Below are 16287 nucleotides of genomic sequence, written 5' to 3'. Positions count from 1 at the left end.
TCCCGCTACTCCTTCCCCTCGGCCTATTGTTTTAATTTTATGCTTGATTAACTAGATTACATGATGATTCAGTAATGTTATGAATGACTTCATCACATCACCCCACCCACAAGATAGAGCAGCTGGCTCGTGACGTCATACCATGAGAGGAGGATCCATAGACTTGATACAGCCGCCATATTGAACGATTGGCCAATGACTATCGTGTGATGAACGCCTCTTCCTTGTAAAACGACATCTGTTTTACTACCTTTAAATGTGATCAGTTCATCTAGGAGTTGATGTAGACGACGGAACGGACTGATTTACCGTTGTTTAACATATTCTTCTGCTAAAGAAGCCAGAAATTATCTCCAGATTAGCGAATTGTAAGTTATTTTGATCCTGAACATCATTATTATTGTGCATGATCAGTGCGGACCACTGACTGTTTCAGACTGTCGTAGTGAAAACCCGGCAATTACCGGTACAGTGAATTGTATTTGTATGGCATTTGTACGGAGAGTTGTGGCTGTGCAGCGAGATTCTTTTTTCTACATTGTTGTTGATCATCTTAATTGAATAGGGTCTACATAAATTGTGTCAGTTGTGTATCAGTATTATCATGATTATGGCTACCTTGTGCGAAGTTCGCGCAGGCTCATGCAGGAAAAAATATTCTACGAATCAGTGGAATATTTTCCCAAACTCTTAGACTTAGAATATTTCTGTATTTTCTGAGCCATCTAAATATTTATGCTCAGATGCTGTTTGACCTGCGACCGATCACATATGATGTTTTGAAATTGGCCGTGAATAATGCGCAGATGACCTGATTTCACAAAATGAAATACGGGACAATCGAAATAGGATGCAAGGAGCACGAGCAGATCTACCGAGCCAATAAAGAAGGCTAGCTAATGAGTAATGTTAGACTTGTAAAAAAATATATATGGTATAAAGAAAAGGAAGGTGAACAAAAGAATGTAGGGGAGAAAGAAAAGATGAGAAAAGAGATGAATTGAGAGGAAAGAAAGAAAAATATGAGGGGCAAAATGAAAAAAAAATGATGAAGTTAGAATAAAAGAAGGATAAAAGAAGTAATAAAAAGGGAAAAAGATGTCTGTATTCTTTGGAATGAATGAATAAAGAAAGAAAGAAGAAGGAAGGGAAGATGAATACATGTGTGAAAGAAAAATAAAGGAGACAAAGGAAAAAAGGAGGAAGAAAGAAAGAATGAAGGAAAGAAAATGTTTCCCTCATTCTCTGAAAGAAATAAAGAAAGAAAAAAAGAAAGAAGAAAACAGGAAGGGAGGAAGAAAGGGAAAGAATAGAAGGGAAAAAGATAATAAAGAATGAAAGAAAAGATGAGAGAGGGAGGATAGAATGAAGTGGAAGAGAATAAAAAAATGAAAATAATGGAAGGAGAGAAAGAACGAAAAGAAAAAGGAGAGGAAGGGAGAAGGAAGGAAAGAAAAGATTAAGGAAAAATGAAAAAAAAAGGAAATTTAAAAAAGAAGGAAAGAAAGAAAAATGAACAGAGAAAGGAAAGAAAGCTAGGAAAGATTGAAAATAAAGATAGATGGAACAAAAGAGGCAAGCAGGAAGGATAGAAGGATAGAAAAATAAAGAAAAGAGGGAAAAAATCAAACTTTAAGCAAACCCCCCAAAATCCAATCATCTAAAGATATTAAAAATATATTTTAAATACTAAAATTGAAATTAACATCTTGGCATCACACAAATTTGAAATAAAGATAAATTGAACAAAAAAAGGCAAGCAGGCAGGATAGAAGGATGAAGAAAGAAGGATATAAAAAAGAGGGGACAAAATCAAACTTCAAGCAAACTGAAAGAAAAAAATCCATTGATATATTTTAAAGATAAAAATATTAGAATGTTGTAGAAATTAATAAAACTTAAAAAGTAAAACATTGCCAAACTTAACATCTCGGCATCACACACAAGCATCTCTCATCCCATTACAAGTACCTTCGAACCGATCACAACAAGACTCAAAACGAAAGCTGAAACAACTAGATCTAAATTATGAAAACTCAACAACTTGCTCCTCCGATTACATCATCAAATTAGTAATCTAGAATCCATAATATAATTATGAAATTTCTAGTCATATTTTGTGATTCAGTTTTAGTGAAAAACTGTTTATCATGTGAGATTGTTTGCACCATTGAGAATCTACTCCGATCCTACACGGCTAGCTAGTACTAACCTGCCACACACACACACACAGCAGAACTTGCAAAAGTTTATTTTATTGTTCTCTCTGCTTCGTCATCTGTTGGTTGTTTGATGAAAATTCTTCACTTTTCTATGGTCTAATTATATTTGTTCAATATTCTAAAATACGGGACAAATAGACGTCCCGGGAAGGGTTTGTCGGGACACCAGGACAAAGGAAAAAAATACGGGACGATCCCAGGAAATACGGGACATCTGGTCACTCTGGTAATACGTGTGAGGAATTAGATACTGGCCCAAAATCACCACTTTTGAGGGTAATTTTAGGATGGACACGGAGTGAAATAAGGGTGTAGAGTAAGAAATTAAGCTATTTTTCTTTCTCGTTATATTTTGTTTCTTTAATTTTTACATTAAATAACCTTTTTATCCCACCTTTGCCTCTCGGAGTATCCGAACAAGCTCACGGTCCCGAAGTTCGGGTATTTGGAGCGTAGTGTAGCGGTAGTGAAGTGGAGTGGAGCCTGCACAAACTTTGCCCGAGGTAGATTATGGCATGTGTGTGTGTGATGCTTGTTTTGATTTTTTTGTAAAATGAATGAGGGTCTAGATCTAACTTCTTAGATGGGGGGGGGGTATGTTTGTGCACCTAACAATTTAAGAATTTTAACATGAGATGAAGCTTCTTCTGTGTTGAATTCCTCCATTCACCGGAGAACTGCAAGCCTTTAGTTGCAGTACAGCATGGTAAAATAATGAGCTATTAGTCACTGTTTGCAGCTGCAGAAGCTTGATCAACAAGGCGCTGTCTTGAGAAATGTATATCAACCACAAATTGAAGAGTAACAGGATGAAAGTCAGGAAACTGATACGAGACATTGTCAATGACACCAAGGAGGATAAGTCTGGTTCTTGCAACTTGAAGATAGGAGTCTGTATTTGGAAAGCTTGAGAGCACTTAATGGCATCCTCTGGAAAATATTTCAGAAGATTATTTCTATGATGGGTATAGGCTATGCATTCATTAACAAAGTGAAAGACAGTTTACACAGGTGCATGGCAAGCAGGACAACTTGGGTCAGAAACTAGTCTGGAGATCTTGCACAGTCTACTTTGGGTGAGATAGGTACTGTTATGGAGTTGAGCTTTCATGTTGATGGCTATCTGGAGATGTGCAGGGTGAATGACGGACGGGAATACATGATAGGTAAGCACCAAGTCAATATCATGGAACAGAAGAAGAAACGACTTTAGGGAGGTTTCTTCGGAGAGGGATGCAAGGGCCTATCCACTGCCTTTGTTACTCTCTTCTCCCATGTCAGATATGAGCAACCCTGCTGAAGGAGATCTAGTAGAGAAGGTTGTACTTCTCTAGAAGAACCTTGAGGACTTCAATGGTAGGAATAGTAGGCTCCTGGCAGACAACACTTAAAATGATCCTGTGCTCAGTTCTGTCCTGAGGAAGAGAGATAATCTTTCCCAGAAGATGCAGATGTAAGAGATTAATTGAGTCAGATAGAAGTAGAATCTGTAAGCAGAGGAACAGCCCCATGTGCAGTTGTCCTTGGAAGACCAAGTAGCATCACATCTAAGGCCCTCTTATCTCTATTGGGTAGGTTAAGAGCCTCAATTCCGTACAACATTCTGGGGGCACAGAATGTTTTCCACAGTGAGGAGACAATGACGGGACAAACCACTCCGGTAAGCACCAGTACCTGTCAAGCTGTACAGGGCCTTATTATCCTTTTGAAAGATCTCATAGGTGCGATTCAGTTTATTAGAGGAGCGCAAGACACCAAGGTGAGGATGGCAGGCCTGAACAGGAATGATGTCTGAACCAAAGTGCCATTGGAAAGCTGCAGAGTTACGTCCTGGGTTGAAAATCACTACAGCACTTTTGGAGGGTTTGATAGTGTAGTGGCATTGTTTGGTGTACTCCAAGACAATATCAAGCATACACTGTAGATCTTCAGGGAGGTTGGTGAGAAGTACTCTGTCATCAGCAAGCACGAGAGTTCCTGTGAATCTGGAAAGTACGTTACAGCCTATGCCACTCTTTCTCAGCTTCTGTATGAATCCATCGAAGTAGATCAAATAACAAAGGGGAGAGAGGATTCCCCCTTGACATACACCTTGTTGGATAGGAAACCAGTTTTTTGCACTTTCATCCCATACTTTGGTTTTGGTTTCCCGAAACTTGGAGTTTTATCAGGCCACAAATCCAGTTTACTTTTGCTTTTTCTGTTGCAGCTTACTGTAGCAGAAGAAAATCAAATGTGCTGCAAGAAATCGGAACGCATACAAAAGAAAAATAAAATAATTATAAAAAAAGGAAGGGAAAGAAAAAGAAATAAAAAGGAAAAAGAGAGAAAAGAAAAAAAAAAGAAAAAGAATTTTTAAAAAGAGAAAAAAAAGAAGAAAAGCAAAGAAAACAAAAGAAAAAAAAGAAAAGAAAGTAAAAAAAGAAAAAAAAAGAAAAGAGAAGAAAAAAAGAAAAGGAAAAGATAACATGAAAAAGAAAAAGAAGAAGAAAAAAAGACAAAGAAAATAACAGAAAAGAAAAGGAAAAAAAAAAAGAAAATAAGAATTAAAAGAGAGAGAAGGATAAAAGGAATGGAACAAAAATATATAATAAGCTACTGAAAATAAACAAAAGCTGTGGCAAAAATAGTCAATCCTGACTGGTTGCCAACCAAGGAAAGAAGAAGAAGAAGTTGCTCTGTCTGTCCTGCTCTGTCTATCCTTCCATGCAACAGCTCCAGGAAGGCCTTGATACAGCTGAAAAAGGATGTTCCATAGATAACCTGTCACCCCATCATGATAGAGCTTGTAAAGAAGACCATTGCGCCACACAGTATCAAATGCCTTAGCAGCGTCGAGGAATGATGCATACGTTGTTCTACCATGTTTAGTATTAGCTTCGATGATGAGGTTGAGAGAGGCTGCTGTTAAGGAACAGGATTGCTCTTCTTTGAAACCACTCTTTTTAGCTCATCAGGGATCCCTCTGATGAAACTGTTCTAGAAGTTTGGGTTTTATAAGCAACTCCAATACTTTGCAGAAAGTAGATGACAGGGTTATTCCCCTGTGGCAAGAGGGATCAGTGAGAGGTTTACCATTCCCCTTGTGTAGTGGTAGAATAATTCCATATTTAAAGGCATCTGGAATGAAGCTGTGAGCAACAAAGGCGTTTATAATGACTAAGTGAAGATATCTTGCCTTTTCACCACCAAAGACCACGCTCAGCTGATATCTGGTCAGCACCAGCAGCCTTGTACTTCTTCAGCGGTCTTATGGCTTTATCTAAGTCCATTCTGGTGAAAGGTCTTTGGTTTGGAGTACATGTACTGATTACATCAGCCAGTTTCTCCACTGTATCAGTAATAGTTGATTGATAATTATTACCAGGGTTGGGCACGGATAGCATCTTGAAGTACTACTCTTCAAAACCTTGAATGGTAGCCTTGCCTGTGTAGCTCTTACCGTTGACTATGAGTGTGTCCACAGGAGAGGCATCTGCACAAGATCTTCTTCTTTCCTTGATCAACTTAAAAAAATGGCCTGTTGTCCCCTTTCTTGGCTCTCTCAATTTGTAGAAGCCGGCTGCTCTCTAGGTTATGCCTTTGTTTCCTGAGCTGCTTACGAAAAGCTCCCTTGACCGATCTATATCTTATCCACAAAGGGTTTGCTTGTGAACTATTTTTGCTACCTAGCTTCCATTTCCTCCAAGAGAGTTTCATGGCCTTGTATGTTGAGTCAGCTGATGTGCTCCATTCAGGCTTCTGGCGCTTGCCCTTACCAGAAATTTATGGCAGATTTATCATGCTCACATTCAGCATTGCTTGAGATAATGTATTAAACTTGAGCAGTGAGCTAAAAAAAAGAAGATGGGGGCCTCAATTACCCCACTCTCCCCTACATGTAAATTGTATATTCATGAAACAATGATAAGTCCTTCACTCTTCAAGCATGTCAGTCAGGTATATGCTGCATGTTGAAATTTTGAGTATTTTGAGTACAGAGAGAGAGGTCCCTGGGGATATACATGTACATGTAGTGTTCTGAATTCAATGCATTAGTGGCATTTTGTCCTTATTTCTACAATAGGGACATGACCACACTTCAGATTCAATGAATTATTCATATCATGCACAGACCTCCACTGTGGTCAGTAATGGCATGTATACTAGTTGACACTCTATAAGTTGTACCGGTAATCACCTTTCTCCTTCCTCGTTAACATGGACATGTTTTATCTCACTGTCTCTCACATTTTGAAATAGTTTGTACGGTATATCATTAGCAGAGGCCTTGCATGTATGCATGCCCACAACATATATTTTGACTACCGTAAGAAATGGGGATTTCCCTTGTTTTCCTGGAAAGTGGTTATCATACAAAGATTCCTGTCATTTGATTGGTCGAAAGCCATTCAATATTTGATCCATTTTGTACTGCATGCAAATTTTATTTTCCATTGTACGGTGGCCGTGCATTTTTTTTTTCCATTGCATGGTACAGTTCTACGGTTGATCTCCCCAGTGTGTACATGTACCACTAAGCATGCGTATATGTACATTTTGTATGTATGTGTTTGTGTGTGTTTATGCTCATCGCAGTACAGTGTAAGCGGATCAACAAGGCTGACAGTGCGCACTTGAAACACGAATCAAAGCACGACACAAAAGATTGAAAACAATTAACTGCTTTTTATACATGGGAAAAATAATCATGTATATCAGAGAAAATTAGTTGCTGGACAAAGGCAAATATATTTTAATTTCATTTTCTTTTGTTTTTGTTTTCCTTCTTTTTTGTCAAATAAAACAATCTAGAAAAGTTGTTATGATGCATGTTTTCATTTGTCGATTATGCGACCTATCCACTCTCGTTGAGGCTGTGTTCAACATATTGCGTGAAGCCAGTAGGCTGAGTGCAATGAATGAATTGAACAGAGTCTCAACTCGAGTGAGAATAGATAGCATAATGAGCTCCTGCATGCATCATTTGTATACCATTCAGGTTTGCGTTGTACTTTCCATAAATTGTATCATTTAAAGGGGGAAAACTGGCTTGATCTGTTTATTAAAATCAGTAATTTAACCTACATGAATAATTTACTAAGTATATGTATTTTGATTAAAGTCTGAATTACTTTGAATATCAACTGCTCTATCTTGTACTCCAATATTGTTGAAATTCCTAGTTTCATTCTGTACATTTCCGTATACAGTACATGTAAACATAATCTAGCATAGAAAGCGATTGGTAGAGGTACACATTTACAAGTGGATAGCTTTTAAAGAAACCAATTATTAACCAGTGTTCTATGTCTTTTACTTTTTATCTGTAGGTGCATCTCATCATGGCGGCAGGGCCATATAACTACTCTTATATCTTCAAGTATATCATTATAGGAGACATGGGGGTCGGAAAATCATGTCTCTTACATCAGTTCACAGAGAAAAAGTGTAAGTAAAGTAGTAAACATACATGTAGCTTGGGTATGTTTCACAAGTCAGATACTGTGCACAGAGAATTTTTTGTATTATAATCCTATTGGTAGATTTTGCCCATTAATATGGCCCAATGAATGTGATGATGCAGGATATTCATACCACTGCAACTAGCATAAAGTGTATCTAATAGGCTACCATGGTGCAACTTCACTCGATGTGAAACAAGTCCTTGAAGTATAATTGGATTTAATTACAATGTAGTAATGATATTAAAGGAAATTATTATTATTTTTTTTTTACAATACTTGGATGTAATTTTGTTTACATACTAAGCTGCAAATATAAGCCTAGATTCAAGAATTTAAAATATTTTTGGTGTTCCTTATGTTAACATGTTCTTTCTATTTTTGTAAAGTAGATGAGTTATTTGGAGGAAACTGTAGATTAGAGTGTATTGTACGATAAATCAAGTATTGACTAAGACTATTATCATATACATGGGACAGTAAACAAAAGACAAAACGGTGGATGATCTTTGTCATATTTTTCAAAACCTCTGCAGTCTGTTGTACATGTATAGTCAGATTGTTTAAAGACTTGCTTTATTGTACCTTGCTTTTATTGTCAGTGTTTCTTTGGTATCTGAACATGTTTTTGTTTTTGTCTTTTTCAGTTATGGCGGATTGTCCTCACACAATTGGAGTTGAGTTTGGAACAAGAATAATAGAAGTCTCTGGTCAGAAAATCAAATTACAAATATGGGACACAGCAGGTCAGGAGAGATTCAGGTAACTTTGAGAGGAACTTCAAGATAAATGCCAGTTGTGGTAACGATTTAAAAATGAGTTCATACAGAATTCAATAAAAAATGACCACCAAAGTGTCTGTTTGTATAAATACAAAATTGTGCCAAAGGATTCTGGAAGAAATTGTGTAATTGCTGAGAAATTAGCAAATTAGCACGGGATTCGGGTCAAGCGTCGGGCCGACATTCAAAGCAATAATAATACACTATCCCACGTGCGCATATCTATGTTGGTGATCTTCATTGTGAACATATTTCGGGGTAGATTTCAAGCTTTCACAAAGTTCAGTTTATGTAACTGTACCAGATCTAGATCCTTGATGATATAGTGACAATTAAGCTTGGTGTCACACACTTTCTCGTGAAATCAGTGTTTACTGCAACTACTTTCATTTATCTTAAACAATTTTTAACAGTATTCCATTTACAATGTATTCGGTTGAATTTCCTAAATGCATTATAAATGCCATTCGGAAACCCCCACATTAATACATTTAGCTTAGAAGTCATGAGCTATTGAATTGGAACAGTATGATTGGTTAAAAGAAATTTATCTTGAGAATGGAAACACAGATCTAGTGAACTCAGAGTATTTTTCTGTGTAAGTATTGAAATGCAGTGCCATAGTACTCATTTAAACTTGAAGAACAACCCCTTTCAACAATCCCAAAGCTTTGTGTACCTTGGGATTAAAACATTCTGTGTATGTGTATTAGTGCTAGATGTCATGTGTTGAGGCTTCTGCAGTGTCAGCTATCCATGTATATCCATTATTTTTCCAACCATTTAGTTATAACAACAGTACAAAAATACTAAGTGCATACAAGTTTGTCTCTCACAAATTGTTCAAAGTACATGTAGCTCTTGTAAATTGGAAAAAAAACCTTTCACACAGTCAGAGTCTTGAGTAACTTTAGTAAACAATGAGTTTACTAAGGTTGAAATCAAACTCAAATAATGATTGATCTAAGAATTCCTCTCTCTTGAATATGAGAATGATTTGGATCTATCACATTTCTTTGTAAAGTGGTACTGTGTTTCACAAGTCTTATCAATTGATCATGGATAATATTATAATTGATTGCATGCATTGACAATGCATTGACAACAATGCACTTTCGATCATAAAAATGGAGTGTACAATCAGTTACTGTTGTGTTTTATATGACACCTAGATAGATCCTTGTCATTTGATTGGTTGTTTGATATCGATCATTCATCACATTTTGCAATGACGTCATCAACCGTGCAATTTTTTATCCATTCTTCATGCAATTTTGGATCCATGTATTTGATTTTGTCCATTGCATTCACGCATGCAGATTGCAGGCACCTCATGTAAAACCACTTCTGTTTGCAGCGCGCATGTTGTATTCATGCGATAATCAATAGACCGAGCTCTCACTGCATGAGCATATTTTGCATCAAAATTCACAAATTTCATATGAAAAAAAGAATCTATTTTTAGGTATCATATAAACCAAATAATGAATGTTCTTTTTATTCATGCAATGGACAGAATACTTTATTCGGTGAAAGATGCAATAAATGATCCATTCATTGCATCCAATGAATGAAAAGAACATTTATTATTTGTATGATGGGACTCTGGAGATGGGTTTGACATAAAATGTAATTTGAAATCAACATGCAGCAGTCCATATAGCAAAACAAGCCTCCTAACAGAAAATGTTATCAGGATTCAGGAATGTATTAATTCAATCTAAAACTGTATGTTTTGTAAATGTTTGTGTTTCATCTTTTTAGGGCAGTAACTAGGAGTTATTACAGAGGAGCCGCTGGAGCATTAATGGTTTATGACATCACAAGACGAAGCACTTACAATCATCTCAGTAGTTGGCTTACAGATGCCAGAAATCTTACCAATCCAAATACAGTGAGTGAAGTTATAAGGGGGGGGGGGGGCTATAAGCTGATAACACATAGAACAGGCATGATTACTTTTGTGGATGTTGGAAACTGCCATTTCATCCCCCCTCCATCCCCCCCTTGAAGCAGCATGGCGGTATCCCTTCATATTTCCAGGGTCTGATTTAGACCAAGCAAAATATTGAAAATGTTGATTATTGGCCATTCTTTTTGTACATTCGGCTATCTCTATGGTGCTTGCAATAACTAACTACAGTTTGTAATGGGGATGGTATGAAAATGTCTGAAATTTTTAAAGAATAAAAAAAAAGTAATAAAAAATAAAAAAAATCTAGAAGTCCCCAGAAAAGATGCTATTCTAAAATGAGTCAAATGCATCAAAACATGAATATTATATAAAAAAAATATTGCTAACTTTTCTCTGGGAACGGAAACCACCATCATGAGGTTGAGTCGCTACACTCCCTCACAAGCATCCATTTCCTGTCTCATGCCTGATAACAAAAATATTTTCCCTAAAATCATGTTTTACTTTGCAGACATCTTTTGCATAAAACTTTTTATACACAAAGAAGATGTAATAGAATGTAAACTTTTTAGTGTATGTATCTGCTATTTCAAATTTTAGGTTTATTTGCCTTTTTTGTAGTTGTGTGTATATGTGTATATGTTTGGGAAGTGGCACCAACATTGTTGAGCGATTTAATCTACCTCATCAGATCATTAACAGACTTATGGGTTGTTGAAAGAAACTTGAAATTGATTGCAAGTCTATTTCAGGTCTCAAAATCAATCTTAAGCCCAGCTTTGATTGAAAATATGCAATTTGTTTCTTGTATCAGTAAGTGTTAATTGGTGTGCTCTAGTTAAAATTGTTCTATCAAATGTAAATTTGCAATTGATTACAAATATTTTCTTGCAACATGTATCTTTAAGAAGAACTTATATTAGCCCTACAAAAAGAAGAAAAGAAAACATATCTTCCACACTCATAGAGACTATTTATATCGTATGAAGAGTCTCTAAGAACTGAATGAAATTATTGTTATTATTTTATTTGTAAGCAGAAGAAAGAAGGTACATGTATGCTGTGAGTTTACATTAAATGTGAATATTTAACCTTTGTCATTTTCCAGGTAATATTTCTTATTGGCAACAAGAGTGATTTAGAAGCTCAACGAGATGTCACGTATGAAGAAGCCAAGCAATTCGCAGAAGAAAATGGTCTACTTTTCTTAGAAGCTAGTGCAAAGACGTAAGAAATATATATATTTAAGGCTCTGTGTCGTGCAAAGTTAACCACTTTTGTCATAATCTGTCTAGTTAAATAGCAAATTTTATGGATATTGAAACCAACTATACACAGTGTAATTGTGTATTAATTGGCAAAAGAAAGACTTACAGATGTATAAGTTTACTACATTACTCTGCTTTTGCCAGATGTAAAGTAGTATTTCATGTAACTAGATGAGAATCGATCTTACAGATTCAAGAAAGATGGGAATATTCCTTATTTTCTCAGTAGTTTACAACTATTGAAAATATTTTCAAGAAAATACGGACAATAGATTAGGATTTCATGGATGTTAAGATGTGAAATATTAAATTTTAGCAATTTTTGGTAGTTTTGTCTGCCCCCCCCCCTCTGGTTAACCAACATTACCCATTAACAGTAACATTTGTCATAATAAACCTCATCACTCAGGCCTAAATGTTGCTTTATCGGCACATATTTCTTTTCATGAGGGTGTGGTTTAACTGCAAGTAAGGCTAGATTATTACTGTTTACATGCCATTTTGTAATTATGCTGGTATATATGTGCTTGATTTTGTCTTATTATAGTGGTGACCATGTAGAAGAAGCATTCCTGGATACTGCCAAAAAGATCTACCAAAACATCCAAGATGGAAGGTGAGTTTCTGAAAGACACCCCCCCCCCCATCATGTTTCTTTCAATAATACAGAAAAAGGTTATAGGGCATAGCACTGAAAATTTCATTAAAATTGGATGTGGTAAAGGAAAGTGAGAAATTCTTTTCTGGGGGGAAAAATAAGTAAAATATTTAAAATGCCATGAATTTTATATTTGATTTTTATGATTTTTTAAAAACGTTTTGCTTGTTTCATTATTTTAATTACACTTAATTCTTGTTAGAGTAGGCATGACCTTAAATGCAAAAAAAAAACACTTTCCCAAATATCCCCAGTCTGAGGAATGTTTTTCTCCTGTGTATATTGTCCCAGAACTAATGAAAACATTATTTACATTTGTTTAAATTGATGATATTGCCCTCATCTTTTCATCTTTATATGAATTTATTTATAGTACTTTCCTAAATGAATCATTTAGTTTGAACCAGGGATGTAGTCCAGGCTGTTACATCCGAGTCACAAAGCAGCTGGAGAAAACCTCCTATAAACTTTGTACAGGTGACTCAAGGCCAAGGTTGTCCAAATATGGCCTCGAGGCTAGCCTCCACTACAATCCTGGGTCCCGTAAGACAAAGGTTAGGGATTAATCGTACACTTGATTTTGACGATTGATTGTACATTGTAGGCAATGCAATCAATCGTAAGAAAGTGTTCTACGATCATTGTAAAGGTTTGTGTTACGGGCCCCTGCTGGTGTTAACACTTATCATAGTCTACTCCTTTGAAAAGATCAATCTATAATGAAATGCTTGAGTCAATGTGTTGAATTTGAACAAAACCTATTGTTTGTTTTTGTGTTTATCCAGTCTCGATCTGAATGCCGCTGAATCAGGAGTCCAACATAAACCCGCCGCTCCCCGCAGCAATCAACTGAACACTGACCAACAGCCTGGCAAAGACGGCTGTGCGTGCTAACATCATCTCCTCATCGTAGCTTCCGCCGCCTCTTTCTTTCTTTTCTCTCTTCTCCATCTAATCTGTGGAAGGTGATGATCGTCGGTGCTCACAGGTCCATGGTACAGTGGAGGTCCACCTCAAGGGGGCGCCCTCTGAATGGAAAGGGCTTTTATTCATTGTAATTTAAGAGCAATGGAAGTGCCCTTAACCCTCTGGGTTATATTCTTGAATCATTATCTTTAGCTATTTTAAGTTCGTAGTGCATATGCATGATGTGCAGACGATAGTTGATTTTGTTTTTAATTTCTGTTTCATGCGTCGGTCATAGTACTAGGATACTGTTGCAGCTATTTTGAAGTTTGTGACAGGTTTTGTTTGTGGAATGTACAAGTATCTTGATTGATACAAAAAACATGAAAGCATCACATATATTGTTCTTCCAAAATTGATTTAGTGGTACCTCAAAATAAAATGAAGAAAATTTCATCTCTCATTGGATTACAAGCAAGTTACTTCGTCTTGAATGATTTCACTAAAGATTCAAATTCTATTTGAATTGTTTAATCAATGTACACTCTGTGTGACTGACACATGTCCTTTCCTGGTTTCACTCTTTGTGCAATGAGAGGAGTAGATGATATTCTAAAAGATCATTCGTAATCTAGTAATGTTGGGATTCAATTATTTAAGACTCAATGTACTATATGTGTTTTTCCATTGTAACGTGGATAAAACGTAAAAAACAGGAGTAATGATTCATTAAAAAGTGCACATTAGAAATACTTATTATTGATAAAACATATACTACAAAATTCAAAATGATGTGCATGCTGTCAAAAGGTTTTCTGTGCTACTTCAATCAAATCATTCACGGTCCTTATGAAAGTGATAGATTTCTGGTTGGCTTTACATCACTTTGACAATAGGAGAAAACACTGAGTTGTGATGGATAAAGATAATTGAGTTCTTGCAATGCTTACAAACACAGTAAAGTATGTTCATGAGGTGGCTGTGCTATACAAATTCATTTTATTGCATTATTGATTTATAATGACAAAGTTGCCAGTTGACAAAATGTAATTCACATATATTCCATAAAGTTGCTAGTCTCCACTCTGGCTTAAGTCAAGTTAGAACCAAGGACCTGGGAGCATTGAACATGATCGACTTCACAGAAAAAATAGTATCCCAACCATGATGATTGTGATTCTATTCTGTTTCACAGATGGTAGTATGGAAAGAGACAAAAAGGATACCTCTTTTGTTGACTTCGCTCAACATGCGGGACAGACTGATCGATATTCTGTTGTTTTTTTTTCATTCAAATGCAATATGTGTACATGACTTAATCTTATGATTTATTGAAATGTGTTATCTTGTGTAGTTCCCTTTTTAGTTATCCCATGTGTACTCGCCCAAATGACTAGAATAATTCTGTACTGCGGAATGAAGGTCACACAAGTGGAGTGAACAAAAGAGGTTTAGATCTCTTAGATTGGTATTTTCATATTGTTTGATTCTGTTATTTTTCGGTTAGATAAGTAGCATGTATGGATGTTCAGATGACAATTGCGTGATGTGCTAAATTCCTTAGCATTGTCTTATGATATTGATTAATATAAGAAGATTGCTCTTAGCCGATTGGCACTTCATAGACTGTACATTCAACGCAGAGCTTATTATAATGAGAAACCTATTGTATTATGTAAATACTTATATATATTATATAAATGGTACTTGTAGCAATGAACTGCGTTCCCATTGGCACGATCTCATTTGTTGGGCAGCTCTTTGTGAGGAAGATGCACATTGCCAAGTATGTATTTTTTTTTTGAGTTGTGTATTCGTCTGCATCCATAACCTCTGTCACTGTGTTCGTGCAGTCCAGAGAATAGATTTGTCCGGCCTCAATAAGTGGTACGCAACAAATGTGATGGCCGTGGGAACAGCTTCAAAGGGATGTGTAAAATGTGTAAATCATGGCTTTGCCAATCTGTAGAAAAATGTGCTGTCTTTTTTTGTACACTTAAATGAGAAGTAAATTACCAAACATTTTGTATTTTATTAGCTTAGAGATGGATTATATATATATATTTCAAGATATGTTCAAGTTGTCGAACAACATATTAATTCTCAAGGCATTTGAAACATAACAGGTAAGATTTTAATCCAGTTTATCTGTACATAGATTTTCAGAAGCCCAACAATGATAAAGAATGCACTTCAAAGTATATTTCAAAATAAGTTTCCTCAAATTTCCTAATATTTAAGTAATTTCTTGAGTATTTATCATGAAATAGATTTCACATTTTACAGGCTGTTATTCCTTATTACTATTGTGATGTTCTCACTATCTTTTATTCTATTTAATTACCTTGCCTGTCTGAAATTTTGGCTGTATAATACATTAATATATCCTTTACTAACATCACTTATTTAATTGCATTTGTAAAGTATGCACATGAGGTATGTGTTTTATTGGTGTTGCATGAATTTATACAAAATGACATTCCAAAGTTTAATTATGTCAGAATTGAATGGGCACAAGTAATATAACTGTTTCTTGTTTTAAAATTAGTATTTTGTTGCAGTCATATTTCTGTCATTAAAAAAACCCCAGACAATTACTTTAAATTGACCATGTACTGGTAACATTGAGTATTTGCTCCAGAGAATGAATTGCCTTTTTATCTTTAGAATAATTAAGTTCAAAATGGAGCTGAGAAAACCGATCATATTCACAGTGATAATTTTTTTAACAACTTGAACGACTGTTTAAAATATTACAAATTCTTTAAATGATTTGTTCCCTCTGAAATTGGTACCATCCTTTTCAAACTGTGGATGCATAAAATCAAATGAAGTAGAAGTTCTTATTGGCCATTCTTAGCGATCACATCATATTGATCTAGACTGAAATGTTTTTTGTGAGAGAAAATTCATTTGATTTTTTATGCATTGATATTAGTTGGAGTAACATTACTACAAACATACATCTCATGATTTGGCAGTCTCTTACACATTTTCTTAAAAGTACTGTAAAAAAAAAATATGGAGGAAAATAAAAATACAGTATACAATGTATATGTGGGGGCGTCATGGTCTAGCGGTTATCACTCGTT

The 16287-nt window shown here is 35.6% G+C and overlaps 1 protein-coding gene across 1 annotated transcript; it reads left to right on the top strand.

Annotated features, from left to right (window-relative positions):
- The first annotated feature begins 41 nt into the window (after positions 1 to 41).
- LOC121429145 (ras-related protein Rab-14) lies at positions 42 to 15154 on the top strand. The gene is made up of 7 exons (XM_041626071.1): positions 42 to 368; positions 7535 to 7652; positions 8314 to 8428; positions 10213 to 10342; positions 11472 to 11590; positions 12179 to 12247; positions 13075 to 15154. The coding sequence occupies exons 2-7, from the start codon at positions 7547 to 7549 to the stop codon at positions 13181 to 13183; spliced, it is 648 nt and encodes a 215-aa protein (XP_041482005.1). The 5' UTR covers positions 42 to 368; positions 7535 to 7546; the 3' UTR covers positions 13184 to 15154.
- Positions 15155 to 16287: the final 1133 nt, after the last annotated feature.

This window comes from Lytechinus variegatus, chromosome 15, assembly GCF_018143015.1.
Source record: "Lytechinus variegatus isolate NC3 chromosome 15, Lvar_3.0, whole genome shotgun sequence".
Classification (NCBI taxonomy): domain Eukaryota; kingdom Metazoa; phylum Echinodermata; class Echinoidea; order Temnopleuroida; family Toxopneustidae; genus Lytechinus; species Lytechinus variegatus.
This window is presented reverse-complemented; position numbering and strand designations above follow the sequence as displayed.

Coding starts and splice junctions, on each gene's coding strand:
- LOC121429145 (XM_041626071.1), top strand. CDS start 7,547: ATGGCGGCAGGGCCATATAACTACTCTTATATCTTCAAGTATATCATT. Junction 11,591..12,178: donor TTAGAAGCTAGTGCAAAGAC/GTAAGAAATATA, acceptor GTCTTATTATAG/TGGTGACCATGTAGAAGAAG. Junction 12,248..13,074: donor CAAAACATCCAAGATGGAAG/GTGAGTTTCTGA, acceptor GTGTTTATCCAG/TCTCGATCTGAATGCCGCTG.